Source organism: Hemibagrus wyckioides, linkage group LG09 (genome assembly GCF_019097595.1).
Source record: "Hemibagrus wyckioides isolate EC202008001 linkage group LG09, SWU_Hwy_1.0, whole genome shotgun sequence".
In the NCBI taxonomy this organism is placed as follows: Eukaryota; Metazoa; Chordata; class Actinopteri; order Siluriformes; family Bagridae; genus Hemibagrus; species Hemibagrus wyckioides.
Window position 1 is genome coordinate 17,727,618 of NC_080718.1, and position 19,071 is coordinate 17,746,688.

The 19,071-nt window shown below is 40.9% G+C and overlaps 2 protein-coding genes across 5 annotated transcripts in view; one reads left to right on the plus strand and one right to left on the minus strand.

Moving 5' to 3' along the window:
* Positions 1–187: 187 nt before the first annotated feature.
* tulp4b (TUB like protein 4b) lies at positions 188–15,235 on the minus strand. 2 transcript variants are annotated; one of them, XM_058399379.1, is made up of 17 exons: positions 14,461–15,235; positions 13,323–13,595; positions 12,523–12,710; positions 11,866–12,135; positions 10,596–10,724; positions 10,263–10,424; positions 9,987–10,167; positions 9,747–9,854; positions 9,483–9,649; positions 9,118–9,342; positions 8,791–9,025; positions 8,528–8,672; positions 8,190–8,331; positions 7,988–8,081; positions 7,740–7,883; positions 4,288–7,646; positions 188–2,715 (listed from the first exon to the last, which is right to left on the minus strand). In XM_058399379.1, exons 4-17 carry the CDS (start codon positions 12,115–12,117, stop codon positions 2,599–2,601), a joined length of 5,460 nt encoding a protein of 1,819 aa, XP_058255362.1. In that variant the 5' UTR covers positions 12,118–12,135; positions 12,523–12,710; positions 13,323–13,595; positions 14,461–15,235; the 3' UTR covers positions 188–2,598. The 2 variants fall into 2 exon arrangements, with proteins under 2 accessions (XP_058255362.1, XP_058255361.1); XM_058399378.1 differs by lacking the exon at positions 12,523–12,710.
* Positions 15,236–17,636: 2,401 nt separating this feature from the next.
* The window catches only part of syne1b (spectrin repeat containing, nuclear envelope 1b), a 66,459-nt gene continuing 65,024 nt past the window's right edge, over positions 17,637–19,071 (plus strand). For all 3 annotated transcript variants that reach the window (XM_058398411.1, XM_058398419.1, XM_058398418.1), the window contains exons 1-2: positions 17,637–17,740; positions 18,183–18,500. In XM_058398411.1, the coding sequence (XP_058254394.1) occupies positions 18,431–18,500 (70 nt within the window). In that variant the 5' untranslated portion in view covers positions 17,637–17,740; positions 18,183–18,430. The remainder of the gene's footprint in view (positions 17,741–18,182; positions 18,501–19,071) is intronic.

A 19,071-nucleotide genomic window follows, 5' to 3' on the forward strand; every position in this document is an offset into this window, starting at 1 on the left:
TGAACAATGTTTCAACAGCTCAAAAATGCTTTAGATGCACAGACTGTTAGAAGAGATTCATTTAAACGTCATTCATCACAGGTTTTTACAAGTATTTCTTTATTTCTTTTTACTGTATTAATCATAGACCCCATGTTTAATGTCTATTGTTATATATATTTATGCTCTGCTGCCCATCTGTTTATACACCTGGACTGTTTCCCATACCCCCTCACTGCATGCTTCCTATTCCTGTTGCACTTTATTCATGTGCTCTCAGCACTGTGCCGGTCATGTGTTTTGCACCTTGGGTCCATGAGAAGCGTTATTTCATACTGCACACTGTATTTGGCTGTGATAACAATAAAGATCTATTTGACTTGATTATTTTCCAACTTCATAATTTCAATTGTTTTATTTTCTTTTTGGCCCAATATAAACAAACTTTCTTAGGTCTACTTGGGGACACACCATATTTTCTGGTGTATAGAACATACCCCCTTTAAATGACATTACATTTCTGATATTTGGCAAATACCCTTATCCAGGGAGACTTATATTTTTATCTCATTTTATATAAATGAGCAATTAAGGGCCTTGCTCAATGACCCAGCAGTGGCACCTTGGTGGACCTGGGATTCAAACTCAACCCAACACCTTAACCACAAAGCTACCACATCCCATGAAAGTGATCTTTTCAAGAATTTGCTTTTCAGCAACTCAATTAAGAAACAAAATGTCTGCCATGGGCAGCACCCTTGACCAGTGCCTGGCATTAAATTAGACTTATCCAGCTATCTTCCTGATTCTAATGGTGTGTACTGTACCTCTTACTGCTCTGTAATACTTAAAGTATGGTTTAATATCCCATAGAACAAACAGATACGATATGAATAGCAAACATATGTCTTCAAATTGACTTGTTCTGTTCATTTGTATGCTTTTCCCATAGTCTTTCACATATGTTCTAATGCATGAGAAACCTGAGTAAATATTACAAGCTCATCAAGGTTTATTGTACATTACAATAATAAAGCATAGCACAGTTAAAGCCTCACATTCCACACAATTCAAACTGGGCCTGAATACTCTAGTATAACAGATTAGAAATTGCTCAATTTGCAAATCATCAAAGCATATACACCAAAAACAGGAGAATGATCATATCAACCATCGTCCGTCAACACAGATACTCTCAGCAAATGTTTAACTTACATCCAAAATATAAAAATCAACATAACAGCTCAAATCATATAAGAAAGCAGATGCTTGTTTATATATACTATGGATGTATATATAAAATACAATAAACAGATATTTACTGATTTGAGTCGATGTATGTAGGGCCAACTGGATTTTGTCCTGACTGACAGCGTGATACTCCAGCTCTGCTACATAAAACAAATCTTGACCTTAGCTTCTACAAGGGTGAAGATAAAATGCCAGAGGAAATCTTATAAAGAAATGCTAAGGTTATGAAAAGCCAGTCATACTGACTATAGAATCAAGACATGTCTTCTACAAACCTAAAAAAAAAAAAACACACCAATTTTTTAGTATTTAAATGAGAAAATGTGTATCCCATCCATCACTTTGGCCATCATTTAGAGTTTTATATTCAATTCTATTATCCTTCAGGGGGTGGTAAAACTATGCCAGATGTATTTTCAGGTCTAGGTTTCGTTTGTACTTTGCAATGCCAAATTAATCATACACATTTAGACTCAGAAATTTCTGGTAAACGTAACAGACCAAATTTTGAACATATTATCCAAAAATTCATATTTACGTGAAAACCATTTGCACATGTGGTGAGATGTAATGAAATGGGTGGTATCATTTTTATAAATCTACATATTACAGTAATTCAAATATTATTCAACACCACCTGCTTCATGATCAACATCTACTTAAGAGTTTTATAGTGATAGAAAACTGCTGCCATTACAAAGGATGATGATAAAATAAGTCATAAAAAAGGCAACAAATCAATTAACTTGCAATGAAATGTTGAAGGTAATAGTAATAATGCCTGATTCATGTTATATCACACATAAATGAGATACAATAGATAGAACAGTCAAAATAAGTTCAAAAATAGTTTTAAGTCATGGCAATACCCCCACCCTTAGTACATCACTTGTAAAATTCATATTACCACTCACACTTGGAAATCAACCTGCAGCAAAAAATTCTCAGTAAGGGAATCCCATAATCACAGGGTAACTAAATTGGCTTAGGTTTGCATGCAAATCATTGTTTAGCCTTTCATATATTAATGTTATGAAACATATACACACACTAAAAGAAAAATCAAAACTAGGAACTGATCTTTACTAGCTTTAATCAAGCACTGGTCCTGTATTCTTTCTACCACTTCTTTTTGTCTTCTTCCCCTAAAGTTAACGAAAGAACGATTATTTCAACCATTCTGTACCTTTTTCCATTCTCAAGTATTCCATGTTTCTGTTAACCTTCCTCTGAATGTTACCTTTACACCCTGGCCCAATACAAGCAGTACCATTTTTTTTCAACGCAACATAATGCGTTGTCCGTTGTTATTCACAATATATAATCAGCAAATTGTGTTGTCTTGCACAAGATGTCCATTACTGTCTTTTATTTAAGCCTCTGAGTGACATTGGCCAATGCGACAGCGAATGCTTGCACAGCTGAGAATGGATACTGAAAATCCAGGATGTATGCGTTACCGTCGATTCGGCCAAACTGCATGACCTGTAACAGGAGATCACAGTTATTCACAGGAAAACTGACAGTGCTTAAGCTGCTTAACATTTAATAACGTTTTGAACAAATCCCCATGCCCACTTCTTGTCGAATGGGAAGTAATGTATGGCTGAAATTATTCATCAAGATTTAATGGCTCTGTGATTTGACTAATTTAACCGATTTTTCTACAAATAAAGTCGTCACACTGTGGCTGTGACCCCACATGAATAGCCTATAAAAGCTCTTGCTACATCAGATTTTTCAAAATATTGTCCTGTAATCTGTTGGTTCTTGATATAATGGAGTGTGGCATCATGGACACAGACCATTACAGATTAAAAGCCTACTAGAAAAACAGGTAATAGAGATGGGCAGGACTGGCAGTCTGGGCTTTTTATGTGCCACAATATGTTCTGGTTCCAAAAAGAAAAAGGTGGTAGAGAGGTGATATCTGCCCCAGTCTGCTGCTTCAGTGCCCCACATCAGTTCAGGCAACAAAAAAATTCCTGATTTCACCCATGGAGGCACTTAGACTAAAAGTCAATCATGAAACATGCTATCCCTTACACCCAGAAAGTTGTCGGTTTTGCTCTCTTGGGCTCACAGCCATCATCAGAACTGGAACTCGCAATATCATGGGGATAACCTGTGAATGTGTCCTCCATATACAGACTAACTGTATTAAAAAATGAATGTCTTTCTCATTATGATGTATAAAGACTTCCATGATCCCCTTACTTTGCCCCGGAACAACAAGTTGAGATGAGTTAGCTAAAATTCTGTGCTCTGTGAGATCTCTAAAGCAGTTTTCTGGAAATGACAACCTCTGGGCACATCAGCGACCAAAATATTTCTATGCTATAGGGGGCACCAGACAGGGGATCTGCTAGAATACTAGTCCATTGAGGAAAGGGAGGGTATTGTGCATGCATACTTGCTTGCAGGTGCAGGTTTTTCCATTAATTCTCCTTCAACAAGCAATCAATTAAAATGTGTCTGTGTCATGTATGAGTACTGCCTTGTTTATGATGCACTGCACTTTCAGGACATGTTATGCTAAGTATCCACTAATTCAAATGGAAACCATCATGTTGGGTTATGTAAAAAAAATACAAAAGAAGACTATGTAAGTAACTATGATACTAAGTCTAAGTGGAGGACTGCCAGGTCACTTAGTTTAATGAGAACTGCCAGAGATGAATTGTGTGATAACAGGAAGCTTTACAGGCTACCCACATGAGGTCATAGTCATACTTTGTTATCTGTACTTGGTATTGTGCAAAATGAGCACAAAAGAATTTATTAGTTTAGAAGAAAATCCCACTAGTATTACGCTCACATAGCCAGGTTTACATATTCAACCTTATATTTTTTCTTTTTTGCATTGTGACATAGGCAAAAATGTGATGCATCCTTTAAGTGAATTAATCATACACACAGTATGTGGAAATTAAGGTAAGAAATAATCAGTTTTGATTTCAGGTTGCCTTTAAAATTGACACATTTCTGAAAAATGATAAAAAACAGACTGAGAGTATAGTATAAAGCAATAAAAAAATGAGGAAAACAAAGCCTTACTTGTCGCCCATCCAGCTCAATCTGGAAATTTTTGGCTGATTCCTGTGTAACTCTTCCACCAAAGTCAAGCTGGTAGACTTGGGTGGCTTCATTCCACAATGGCTGTTTGTTGGCCATGACATACACAAAGCCCTGACTGCCAAGGCTCCGATCTTCTCTCTCATTTGCCTTGCGGCACTTAATCTCCTCAAGTTCATTTGCTGTGCGCAGACTGCGTTTGCTCTTCCAACCTTTCTTGCTGCTCTGACTTTGATTCATTAGTTCATCGCCACTAATGAAAAGTTCAGGTTCACTTTCAGAGCTGTCTTGGAACTCATTTGTGGTCCTGCTCAGCTTTTTGGCCTTGTTCAGTTGCTCCTTCTGTCCTTTAGGCTTCTTTTTCTCTCTGCCACCAAGCCTTGGGCTAGCAATGAGAGAATTGAAGTCGGCCAGAGAGCGGCCTTCCTTTTTTGATTTACTCTCAGAAACAGTGGACATGCCTGCCTCCTCTGCCCTGCTGTCGAGTCTTTTGCGACTTTTTTTGCTGAACCTGTCTGACCCCTGTTGTACTGGACTCTCATTAAGTGAGGACTGTTCCTGAAAACTCTCACCAGAGTCAGCTAAAACCTCTGAGGTGCTTTGGTGAGCCATAAGTTCAGCTGGAGGTGGAGGAGGGGGGAGTGGAGGAGGAGGGGGTGGCGGTGGTGGTGGAGGAGGCGGAGGCGGTGGGGGCGAGAGAATGGGCTTCTCCAGATTCTGATGCATTTTACTTGGTAGAGTTGCTGAGTGATCCTGCATGGGAGGGCAAGCACTGTACGTGCTCCAGGGGTGTAAGGTCATTGGATGAAGCTGAAGGTTGGTGCATGAGCTGGCTCCAGGATACATTGGTGGGAGTGGGCAACAGGGCAGACCAGCCAGATTACTTGCATAACCAGGGGGCAAAACAAGAGCTGGATCCTGTTGACTAAATGGAATTGATGTTACCATGTCACTGGGGCCGCATGGCTGTTGAGCACTTTGCAGTGACTGAAACTGTGGACCACTGTGGCCCACACCAGGGGGAAAAGGGGAAAGGGAAAGTTGATAAGTTGATGGCAGGGTCATAGTACTGTGGCTAGAGGGAGGTTTTGTTGAGAGGACAAAAGGTAATCGAGTTATGTCTAAGTGCTGTGCTTGGCTAATTAAAAGATGTGGTGGTTTGTGAGGTCCTTGTGGGCTAGTCAGCATATTTTGATCCTGGGACATCCATATTTGATCTGAAGTAGGAGATTCCCACTGGTAAGGTGGGGGCCGCTTCACTGTTAAACCAACCTCTCCGAGAGTTAAATGGCGCATTGACTTTTCCAAGTGGCACTGCTGGTTTAGAGTCTCATCTTCAGTAAAGGCAGAGTTGATGTACACAGTCCTGTCTCTACTGTTGTCAACAGGGCTCAGTAGGTTGTAAGAAGACTGTGAAGCCAGAGTCGAAGCACTTTTAGAGTGCACAATTATGGTACTGTGTTGTGCCCCTTTGCCAGGGGGAAAATCCTGCCGCACTACGGTCCCCCCTGCAATGCCACTGCTGTTGCTTCCACCACCACTAACACTTACACTTGTGCTGCTGCTGTTACTGCTGCACTGAGTGCAAGTGTACAAAGCTGTGGGGATCCTGGGCTGGTAAGAAAGTGCAATGGCACTATTAACTTTAGATTTGGTTGGCAGAGTCCTCGATGTATCCACCATCTGAGGAACCTTCAGCGCATTTTCTCTGCGATCCCGTCGCAGAGTAGCATGGATCAGACTGCTGTCAATCCTTTGTGTAGGACTCCTATTGACATTAATCTGATTAGCAGGGTCTGGGTATGGTGGCGGATCTCCACTTGGTATAGAATATCGAGGCACTGAAAGGCGACTGAGAGTTGCTGAGCTATAAGGAAGCTGGACCTTCTTACTGTCAGAGGAGGTAACTTTCAATGTAGCCGAACTGCCCATTCCTTGCAAGCCATAGGCATTTTGGTTTCGTATAAGACGTCTCCGAGGGCGACACACTTCCTCCACATTTCCACTGCTGTCAAAAGTTGTTATCCTTTCATATCCAAGGGGTGTCGGGTACTGGATGCTCACTGGGTGAAGAGAGAACTCATCCTTAGATAAGCATGGGTCTGCTGACAGTGTGTTATTGTTCTCACTGTTACCAATTAGACCTTGCTGCACAGGTGGACCGGCTGCTGCTGCTGCAGATACCACTGTGCCAGGGTATGGCGGTGGAGGATTCATTTTACGCATTTGAATTTCAAGAGAGTTGTCATTTTCAATAAACGATTGTGGTCTAGAAGGGACCTTCAGAGTGTGTGTTTGCTCTGCTCTTTCTGGTGGTTGGTCTGGATGAGGAATTGTAGGCATCATCTGGAGCTGATGCATGGAAATAGGAGCATACCCTGAAGGAGGAGGTGGTAAAGTTATTTGCATCTTGAGCTGTTGCTGCATTTGTTGATGCTGTCTTTGCATCTGTTGATGTTGCTGCTGCATTTGTTGATGCTGTTGCTGAAGCTGTTGTTGCTGCTGTCTCATTTCTTGAATCTGTTGGCGAATTTGTTGTTGCTGCTGCTGCATTTGCTCGTGCTGTAGGTGCATCTGATGCTGCTGCTGTTGCATTTGCTGATGGTGGTGTTGGACTTGCTGCTGATGTATTTGCTGTTGTAATTGTTGCTGTTGCAGTTGCTGCTGTTGCATTTGCTGATGATGTTGCTGTAGTTGTTGCTGCTGCATTTGATGATGATGCTGTTGCAGTTGCTGTTGGTGCTGCTGTTGTATGTGCTGTTGAATTTGCTGATGATGCTGGGCTTGCATTTGCTGTTGGTGCTGCAGATGCTGTTGATGATGTTGCAATGGTTGTTGGTGCTGTTGCTGTGCTTGCTGGTGTTGTAATTTCAGATGCTGCTGTTGTGTTTGTGACTGCTGCTGATGTTTTGATGCTTGATGATGATCTTCTTGCTGCTGTTGCTGCTGCTGACGTTGTTGCTGATGAGGCTGCGGTGGCAAATGATGTGGTGGTGGTGGGAGTGTTCCATTCAAACCCAGGTTACCCATTTCAAGGCCACTAAAGATAACCTGTCCAGGACTAGAGTATCTTGCTGGCACAGTGTACTGTGCTGTCACATTGTCTGTACTATGATCAGGAACTGCTGCCTTTGCTGCTGCAGCAGCGGCAGCAGCAGCAGCTGCTGTGGCCGTGGGATTAGTCAGGACATCAAGCTGAATATTCTGATTTGCTAAGAGAGACTGTACAAGTCCAATGCTCTGTGTGGGCGACATGGCTTGAGCAGGACTATGTATTGGAGCAATGGGAATATTAACTGTGCAGGGAGGATTATCACCCGACACCCCTGAAGGGCCCATGACTAAAAAAAGAAAAAATGGTAACACTGGATTAATACTTCATACTCACAGACATTTAATTATTCATATGTTGGACTTATTCTTTTACTATTTACCTGGTAAATCATCTTCATCTTCGCTAAACACATTGGGATTGAAAACCGGTAGACTCATGAAGTCAAGGGAAATTTTACGGACCTCTGGTAGATAGATTGTCATCTGACGTGGTTGCAAGTGCAACAAACTGGTTTTGTAGATAACTGTAACAGAACAAATATAACATAGATGATAAACTATCACTGATACCCTATACTATATGCAAAGCAATTCAGAAAAAAAAATTTTTTGGAGAGAAATTTCATACCTGCGCCCAAATTTGCTGGCAAAAAAGAAGCAAGTCCCACAATCTTAAACTTTGTACCCCAAATGTTAGAGGTGACTTGAGCCAGATAATTATGCTGAAAGGCAAACATAATCATGGGAAGTTATGACCAGACACAATGAAAAAAAACTATATACACTATATATTTTTAAAAATTTTATTTTTAAAATGAAAATTTTAATACCTCACTTATTCCATCTACTGGAAACTCCCTGCGAGTGAGACTTGGAGATCGTATAGTAGCTTTCTTTGGTAATCTTGGAGACCTGGACAATTCTTGGGATGTTTGGGCAAGTTTGGGAGACTTTCTTGATTCCATATTGATTCTAGTTAGTAAAAAAAAAACAGAATAATGTCACTAATGGTGTCTGTGTGGTACTAGGGGTTTAGAATATAGACTTTTGAAAATGAAATAAGAAGAAGAAGAAAACATTAAACAATACCATTTCTATTGTATTCTCTTAGAATTCTACAATTTGATTACTACTTGACTATTTAGTAGCTGTAATCACAGCCCTTTACCTTGGAAGTTTGGGAGACCTGTTTCCTCTAGAAAGTTTAGGTGACTTCCTTTCGACCCATTCGTCACTCAGTTCAATGTCACTAGAGTCAGAGCAGTTGCAGCTGTCAGTCATGTAGGATAACATACCATTTACGCAGACCTCATCTGAAATTCAATCACAAAATTATATGTTAGCTTTGAAAAAGCCACCTTTCTGCATCAGGAATGATTACAGAGCATCCATCACACACTAAAATATGGCGATTACATATTTAAACTCTACCTGTCTTACTGTCCATTTTGGGGTCCATTATAACAAACTCTGGACGCAGTTTGCTGATACGACGGCCTTTAAGGATAGGCACAAGACCTCCCAAATGCTCTAAATAGAGGGTATAGCATGGCCCTCCAGCCTCTGGATTCTCTTCAGCACGCTTCATTGTACAATGCAATCTCTCATTTCCTGCTGTGGGGTAGCTAACAAAGTCACGAATGTTGTTTGGATCAGGAATAGGAGGCTGTTGATGGAAGATGCAGATCAGTGTTGAATTATTCTTACTTGATGTCACTTTCGATCATTCTTTTTTGGTGGGATATGTTATACTTTTACCTTGATGGTTGGGATGAATGCACTGGTAACGTAGGAACAGAGAAGAGATGGCATGTTCAGTTTGCTCACATCTCTCTCCTCTCTTAGGGCACTGGCTATGCCCTGCTGGCACAGCAACTGGAGGCTGGCCACCCTGTGCTCTACCCGTACAACATACAACGCTGGCCCACAAGCCAGAAACAACCGTGAGTCCCTGTGGCCCCAGCATATAGTTGTAATGGGCCTCTGAAATTAGGACACCCCGACAGCATTTGTATAATTGACACAGTAAATATTATTTATAGGTTTGTATTTTGTGTCTATATGTTAGATTTATATATATTTGTATGAGTTTAAGAGACATATTCAATGATATAAGAGATCACCTGCGCAGGTGTTTCCAAAGTATATATATGTTCTCCTTGGACATTGTAGAACTTGACTAGGGCATTTCTCATCATGGAGGAACAGGCTGAGTCAGACGGCAGCCCATGTCTCTCCATTCCAGCTACAGCTAACAAGTCTCCCTGAGAACACCACTGCACCTCCACATCTGTATAACAGAAACAAGCAGATTTTAGCAAGTGGGACCCATTGTTCATTTTAAAAAAATAAATAATTAAGAAATGTATCCTGGCATGGTCTTTTACCTTTTAGTCCTGAGTGGATAATATTAGGAGAAAGGTCATCATAGTTGTTCATTAGACTTATGTCTCCAGATATGAAGCTTACTGTGAGAAGGGGCTTCACATTACGTGCTTCAAAGAAAAGACGGATTTAGAGTGATTAGTGATAGAAACAATCCACCAGGTAAATCAGTTATGAATATCAACAAAACTATTGATGGAATGCATTATATTTATAACCACTGTAACATGGAAGACTGTTACCTTGACTTGGGGCATTCTCATCAGAGTCTGTATCACTCTCACTACTATCTTCCACCAAGAAGTCAGGGCAGTTCCAGGACATGCCCACAATACCATCTGACTCGTGTAATAGAACATGAGCAAGCATCCGACCATGACAGTCCATTACAATTACTTGCCCATCTGCTGTGCCAAACAACACCTGTGTACATAGAGTGATGTATCCTCATCATTTGTATACACCAAACAGGTGACAAATTGATTCATACATGTCGTATATTCTCTGTAATGAATTACCTGTTGGTCATCAGGGGTCCATATTCCACAGGTGATTTGGCTCTCAAGATTGATCTCAGATGACCAGTGCCTCTGTCCACTAACTGAGCCCACCAAGACAAAGCCATCTCTGTAGGCAATCAGGGCCTGAGTTCCATCATGGGACCAGGTAAAGTCACTTACCTATCAGACACACCACAAAGCATTAATACATATGAATGCCCAAAATGACAAAACATAAAATAATTAATTTCCCCCATTTAGTGGCATTTTATAGCATATACACAATTGTCATTGTCGTGTAATCATGGTGTTTAAACTGAGAAAGAGCAGGATGGTGATATGATGGAGTACCTGAGCTCCCCGATCATTAACCAGCTCCACAGACCATCGCCCCTCATACTGTATCCACACAAATATCCCCCCTTCCATGTCACATGTCGCAAGCTTTTGAAACGGCTCATTCCAGCGGACAAGGACAACCTACACAGATACAGTTAACTCTCACATCATTGTTTTAATGAGATTCCTGATTACATATAATGGATATAGAATGTCTACATACTTCTTTGTGATGTAAAAAGTAAAACCAAGATAAAATTCAGCCCACTTAAAATCATTCTACAGTTTTTTAATCAGGATATATCTAGGCTCTGATTCGGCCATTCTAAAACGTTGATCATCATCTTCTGAAGCCAATACTTATATTCATGCTTTTGGTCATTAACACTGGAAGGTAAATTAGTCTTCATCTTCATGTGTCTAACAAAGGCATGCAGGTTTTGTGCCCAAATGCACCAGAATATGGAACTATCCATGATTCCTTCTATCTTGATTAAAACCCCAGATGAAGACAAGCAGCCTTATAGCACGATTCTGCCACTCCCATGCTTTACAGCAGGTATGGTGCTCTTTGGGCAATAAGCTGCCTGGTTATTGTGCCAAACGCATCTTTTAGAATTATATCCAAAAAATGGTAACATATTTTGTCACATGGCTTTGGCCGCTTTGGTCTAGCCACCCTGCCCCATAGCCAAGACATATGAAGACTATGAGAGATTGTTGGCACATGCAGGGAGCGACCAGTAATCACAGATATTCCTGCAGCTCATTTAATGTTGCCATAGGTTTTTGGGCTGCCTCCGTATGATGTTTTCCTTTTGTCCTTTTGGCAATGTCACTGTGTTGCCCCATTTTCTTCACTTGCTGAAATAGTTGATTTTGTTGAAGGAATTCCCATTGTTCCATAGAACAGCTAATGTGTTGGGTTTTTTTGTATTCTTCTCCTAATCTAAGCCTTTCAAACAATGAGATCCTGTACATACCCTTTGTAAGCTCTTTTTGGGACCATGATCAAGATAACACCAATAAGATAATCCTACATAAACTGTGGTTATGCACATCTGGGCACCTAGATTATTGTTTTTTTTTGCCCTAAAACATTTTACATCATTAAGATCTGCAATTTTAACAGGGGTATGTAGACATTTTATATCCACTGTATAGAAATACTGTGGCCCTTATACATTTGCTGGGCTGAAATATAGCACTGTTAAATTGATAATACATTACCTTACTAAATATAATGAAGCAGATTTGTCAAAGGCAAATATGAAATGCAAACCTCACTGTTGTGGCCTCTTAAATTGAAATTAATTCTCTGCGGAGTACTCCTGTCCCTCCTGCAGTGACTGGAAGTGAAAGTCACTCCAACAACACCCCTCGCATTTCCGGTGGCCAGCCAGCCTTCCTCATAGTAGCGTCTCCTGCACACCGGCTTTTCCTTCTCACTTTTGGGAACCCTTCCTTTCCATGAGAGGCAGAGGATGTTGGAGTCACTGCAGAGGACAGGACCATGTTCCACTGCTGCCAACATCCCTACTGAATTGCCAGGCTATATAGGAAAGAAGAACGTTATGTTGCCTATTGTTCAACATTCAATATCAATTGTGCTGCAACAACGCACATTAAATGAATGTTGTTATTTATCCAGATTTATTTTGATGCATTTTTTAACTTTAAACATAAGATTCATTTTATATTTTATTTTACTTGCATGAGATACATTTCTATATATCTCAGTGGGAGAATTTATGCTAGTTTTAAATTAAAGGAGAAGAGTATCGGTCTCACGAATGTTAAACACAATATAAACACATTATTTTGTACTCTCTAGAACAAAGGATCCCAATCCTGGTTCTAGAGTACCCACTATCCTGAACATTTTAATGCTTTCCCAGCTCTAACACACCTGATTAATCTAATGAGCTGATTAAAATACCTTCCTGAGATGAGAATGTGGATGTGTTAAAATGGGGAAGACACTAAAATTTGCAGGACAGGAGGTACTCCAAGTGTAGGCTCTGGGTCGCTGACCGGAAAATTGGGGGTACAAGCCCCGCCAAGCTGCCACCGTTGCCCCCAGCCCTCCCTGCTCCAGGGGTGCTGCATCATGGCTGACCCTGCGCTCTGACCCCAACCCCCGAGGATGGGATATGTGAAGAAAGAATTTCACTGTGCAGTAATGTATATGTGACATAAAGACAACTTACAGGGTTAGGAACCTGTGCTCTAAGGCATTGGTTCTCAAAGTGGGGGTCTGGGGGGAAGCTTAGACAAGGGGCCTGAGATTATAATCAGTTTTAATATTTTCTTTCCATTTCTATAGTTAATAGCTTATTTGTCAAGTCCCTTGTTTTGAATAGATTTAATATCAAACCGCAATATCTCAAATACAAATATGCCTATAAATTATACATACACATGAATAAAATGTTTTTTGTTTGTCTCCAAACAACAGCACATAAATTACCGTACATATCTGAATAGTGAATTAAAATTGTACTAAGGTGGCCTGGATTAATTTTTTACCGTTCCCCGACAACAAATGCTCTATGGTACACCTAAATATCTGCTTAGCTCTAAACTCTGTTTAATCTAATCCTTGTTCATGCAATCCACCGATACTGACTGATATGTTTGTGTACACTAGACCGTAACCTAACGATAAACTGATAAGAAAGCAACAGTGTTAAGAAACCATTTGTAGGCAAATGAAAGCAGCAAGCAGAAGACACTCACCTCTTCATAGTCCCTGGACATTATTAGTCCGAATCTCGGATCTGAAAGATTCTTCCATTTTGTTGGTGATTAAGAAATGTGATGCAGCACCTGATGAGTCTATACTTATTCTACTCGTAGAGACGAATTAGTGTTATGAATTATGAAATATCAGGCCATCATAGTCGATGTCATCAGCTGGTCGGGTGATTTTATTTCTGTAAAAATGTAACGGAGCATCCCTTTAAACATGGGAAGAAATCCTTTGATGTCTCTTCGACAGTCCGGTGTTTTCTGTGTGGGGGGGAAAAATGATTGAACGAGGAGAGGACGTTAGAACAAAGGCTTATGGCACCTGTGGTGTAGTGTATCTGTTATAAAGCATCACATTTTTCTTTCTCTCGGAAAAAAAAAAGGCTTAAGTTCGCTCCATGAAACTGAGCTCTTATTTGGGGGAAGGTTCGCTGGCTTTGGCGTCACACATTAACGACTGTGAAAAAATAAATAAATAAAAAAATCCCCGCTGTTTTATACGGGCATTACTCTCGACTTGAGGTATTTTATCGCTGATTTAATAGAAGGCCACAAATGTCGACGGCACAAAACGGGCTGTGTGAACGTGGAGGAGCGGAGCAGATGAAGGATGAGGGCAGTCTACTTCACAGCCGTCATGGCAACAGGGATGCGATGATCACTGAATTTTAATGACATCCCATCGTGCCCTTTCGTTTTGAGGATTTCTTATGCCAGGAAAAAACATTCCCATTCTCACACACAGTACCCTACATCAAATGCTATTCTGTGGGGTATCTACTGTATTTATAACAACACACGACTATATAAGGCCTACAATTCAGTATTTGTGGAGTGCATTATGTTTTCACCGACTCACGAATTACAGCCGTTCTGCTGGATGGCTGTGGGAGATAATAACGCTTAATAAGCGGCTGTAAACCATTACTTTTTAGTTAAAATTCATCTGCGGCCGACAACTACTATCGTCTGGGGCCGATTTTAATCGAGCACATTTCAAACACTGGCTATTCACTTCTTCTGCAGATCACTTAGTAAAACAATGCATCTGGAAAAAAATATAAGCGTTTCATGGTGGTATACAGAATATTGTAATAATCCCCGATATATTTACAGGCAAACTCACCTTTTCCAAACCGCTTTCAATGCGCCTTAATGGGTTGCCAAGTGCTCACTACATTTACCGAGGATTAAACATGAGGGGACGAAAATAGCCGTTAAAGGAAAAAAGGAAACTGGAGCAAAAGCAACACGGGAAATGAGGAGTCTCAGAAGCGGTTAAGGCAACCCGCGCTCTGACGAAACGACGTATGAGAGATCACGTGACGGGCAACCCCATCTAGAGGGAACGTCTTGGAATTAGCACTGCAATGGACAGGGAGAGTCTAGTGATGGGAAGTGGCTTTTCACGGTTTTCCTACCTGATCCAGGCTAATGAGATATCCCAGTCGGGGACACGGAAAGATCCGTCAGACATGATGATTGCTCTACATACCGACTTGCAGCTGAAAAATCTGCAGATATTGTATCTTTAGACATTTATCCTTCACATGCAGGAAATTCTAAGTATATATAAACATGCATAAGTCCCCTTAAATGGCTGTGGTCATTACAATGGATCTGACATTTTAGGCTCCTTCAAGCATTTTGCACACAGTTATTTGTTGCATGGTTTTTTATTCTTTTATATTTACATGATGTTTAAATTGCATATGTATGCCACAGAATATATTACAATCATGAGCAGTCCTGCATAAGTGGCACATCTTTGGTTAAAGATCTACACAGCAAGATTAGGGGGAACCTTAAGCTTCAGAAATATAAACATTATCCTTCAGAGACACAGAACATAGGCTTAATTACCTGGCGTGATTGCACAAGCAAAAATAACATTAATGCACATATGAAATCAGGTGTGAGTTTCTTGAAAGATGTGAATAACACTGTCATATGCAGGTGGAGGAGTCTGTGTAGGAAGGAAGCCTCTCAGACTGCCTTTACCTAACCAGAATGATTCTGATAGGCCTATATTATATGGATCTGTCACAGAGTCAGTGCCATTGGTGTCGTGAAGCAAAGCTCTTTCGTTCTCGTCTTCTTTTTCATCATTACGTTTTTTACGAGGTGGCCGAAAGGTGGATGCTTGAAAGCTGGGGCTGCGTCCCAGGATTTCATTAGGGTCAACAGACGTCTGTCTCTGTAGGTTTAACACGGCTCTTGTGCTGTCACTGTTTAGATTGAAACCGTTACTCCTGTAGATGCCTAGCTGGCCGTGGGGAATGCGTAATCCATCAGATTCTGACGACGGATTAGGACGTGTGCTAATCCTTACTGAAGCTCTGTGTCTGGAGATCCATGTTAGGAGGATAAAAATTAGGATTCCAATCAGCAGACCAATGAGCATTGATAAGCAGAAAGCCAGGATCAGCTCCTCTGAATAAACAAACATGATTGAGCTTTAAATGAATGTTGCCAAAAACAGAACCTGATCGGAAGATATTGATTACGGTGGTGAGACTGAAGATATTACAATTACATTAAAGTTTAACTCAAACATACTCAGAGACTTACCAAAATCGAAGGTTTTTAGTATCTCCAAAATGGTATTGCTTTCATTTGCAGCCATATTGCAAATGAACAGACAGGCAAGTTCACATGTAGTCAAATCCCACAGAAGGATAATACTCAGAAACACTTTTTCTCAGGGAGGCTGGTTCAGTTTTTGTTTGCAAAGACGGAAACTTTGCCGTCATTCTTCCTGCCTCTCTACTTATAAAATTAGCAAAACCTTGCCTTATCTGTGTGGGACAGAAGTCCAGAGGAACAGAGCTGCTTCCTTTTGCATCATTTCCTTTGTTTCACTAAATACAATACAATAGCTTTACACCATCTTTTTGGTCTAATGAAGATTTCAGATTTACTCTAGCTGATCAATTGATTAGACATGAAAAGTTGTAGAGATAAAGAAAAGGAAATAAGATGGTCATGCTACACCAAGAGCCATGGTCTATCACCAGTGTGTTTATAAAGTTGACAATGTGTACATTACCAAACAGTTGAATTCTTCCTTTGCGATGCTTTTTCTTTCTGTTGTTGTTTGTTTTGGGGGAAGAGGGTTCTCCCTTCAGTCTCGTCTTCAGGATGTGAAATGTTGCTCAATTGAGGGTTAAAGTCTGGTGACCGACTTGGCTAGTCTAAAACCTTTCAATTCTTCCAAGACCTTTGTTGTGTTGGTAGTGTGTTTTGGTTCCTCCCAGTTAGACTGGATGAATTTCTCCAAATGACAGAATGCTTCAGCATACCGAGACATTTTGGACAATTTCATGATCCAAACTTTCCAACTTGACCGCACACCAGTGCACAAAGCAAGGTCCATAAAGACATGAATGAGTGAGTTTGGTGTAGAGGAACTTGACCGGCCTGCACAGAGTCCTGACCTCAACCTGATAGAACACCTTTTGGATGAGTTAGAGCAGAGACTGCAAGTCAGGTCAAAACTGGGACGTCTGCCTTTACATGCATGTAAATTCAATATGAAGTTGGCCCGCCCTTTGCAGCTATAACAGTTTCAACTCTTCTGAGAAGGCTTTCCACAAGGTTTAGGAGTGTGATTTTGGGAATGTTTGACCTTTCCTCTAGAAGCGCATTTGTGAGGTCAGACGAGAAGGTCTGGCTCGCAGTCTCCGCTCTCCACACCAAACTAATTCATCCATGTCTTTATGGACCTTGCTTTGTGCACTGGTGTGCAGTCATGCTGGAACAGAAAGGGGTCATCCCCAAACTGTTCCCACAAAGAGCATGAAATTGTCCAAAATGTCTTGGTATGCTGAAGCATTAAGAGTTCCTTTCACTAGAACTAAGAGGCCCAAGCCCAACCACTGAAAACAACACCGGAATTCAATGATATGGAGGGGTGTCCCAAAACTTTTGGCAATATAGTGTAAGTATCAGGAAATTAAAACTGAAATCTGATTTCAATCTTATTCATCTCCAGTGTTTTGTAGCAAGAATTTGGCTTTGCAACAAAATCCTCTCTCTTTCTTTTATTTCCACACACTTTAGTGAACAATAATTGGTCTGAAAGTTCATCACATGTCCAGAAAGAGAATGGAGTCATCTTGTAAGACCTCTTGCGACACAGGGGGTGGGAGAATGGGGTCAATTGCGTATTTACGTAATGGTTTCAGGCGTAGTGCTGGATTGTACCGCTAGGTGGCAACAAGTCGCGTGAAGGTGGATGATTTGTAACGTTGTTACACTGTTACCATGAGCAACCGGAGTATCACAGGATTGCCTTGCGTGCTATTGAAGGACCGAGAGAGACGCAACCTCTGAGCAATTACTACTACCTACGTTCTATCTGTGGAAACATTAAACCACAACTAATGTCGACATTTCTGACAAAGGTGACTATTTTAATGACTATTTTCCCCCGGGGAAATATTCTAAGTTGTCATTGAGAGGTGGTAAGAACTTAAGAGCTAGCAGATTAAACAATATACTTTGTGTTATATTGCATGAAATTTTCTCTGTAATGATTTGCTTATAAACTAATTCTGAGAAGTTGTGACAATTCTGCACATTTGCATGTGTGTGGTGTGTGTGTGTGTGTGTGTGCGTGCGTGCGTGTGAGAGAGAGAGAGAGAGAGAGAGAGAGAGTAGATCTGTAAAGAGGAAGGAAGATGCAAGCAGTAAAAATCCAGAGTCTTCCCTGCATATTTTCTATATTATATTTATTTATCCACTCTGTCAATAGCTTATAATTGTAATATATACAACTATTTCAAGTACACTCATTGTGTTTTGAAAGTCCTGTGCAAATGACATTTTTCTTTCCTTCATCTGTAGACAGTGACAGGAAGAAGGCTTGTGATTGGACCCTGAGGCTGGCATGCTCACTAGGGCCGGAAAAGAAACCTGCCTTCTCATTGGATGCTCTGCAGCAGCAAATCAAGTTCCTGGACGGTAGATGAGAGAGAGGTAGAGAGAGAGCTGCGGAAAGGTTCAGCGGGGATGTCCTCCTGAGAAAGTAGTGCAGTAGTTGTTCTGCTGAGTGCTTGGCAGGTTGTGGTAAGCCACTACAGCAGAAGAGTGCCATGGCTTCGCTCAGCCCTTTCAGCGGACGGTCCACTACGGACATTCGGAACCTGATGCAAAGGCTGCAAGGTAAGTCATGCCTCTCTGTTTATCTTTATCTGTTGCAAGCATCCTCTCGCTATTCCTTGTGACTGATCCCTAGTTTAGAGTTTGCAGACAAGGATAGTCACACACATACATATGTATCAGATTCATCAATCTGTTTATATATCACCAGAGGTTTAGTAAATTGTTAATCTGAAATAATTCTTTATTAAGGTAATTTACTGTCCAGTGACATAAGTGACGAGGATGGTGTTTTGGACTTGGTGGATTTAATCGAAACTCACAGAAATCCAACCAAAATGCTGGTCCATAGTGAGCCAAAATCAGTACGATGTCTAGACTGACTGGTGCTGGCTGGCATTGCTGCAGTGCTGTATGGCAGGCCAGGTTTTTCCACAAGAGGAACATCACTACACACCTCAGTCAGGCCATAAAATATATAGGCAGGTGGTTGGGAGTGGTGGTGGATTTATTTTTGTGCCTTTTTTCTGGGCAGAATCATGTATCGCTGCTCCCAGATCAGTGGATAATTCAATAAAGCCGGATGTGGGGCACAAGAAGCCATGTTCATTAAGTGACAAAGCAGTGTTTTGTT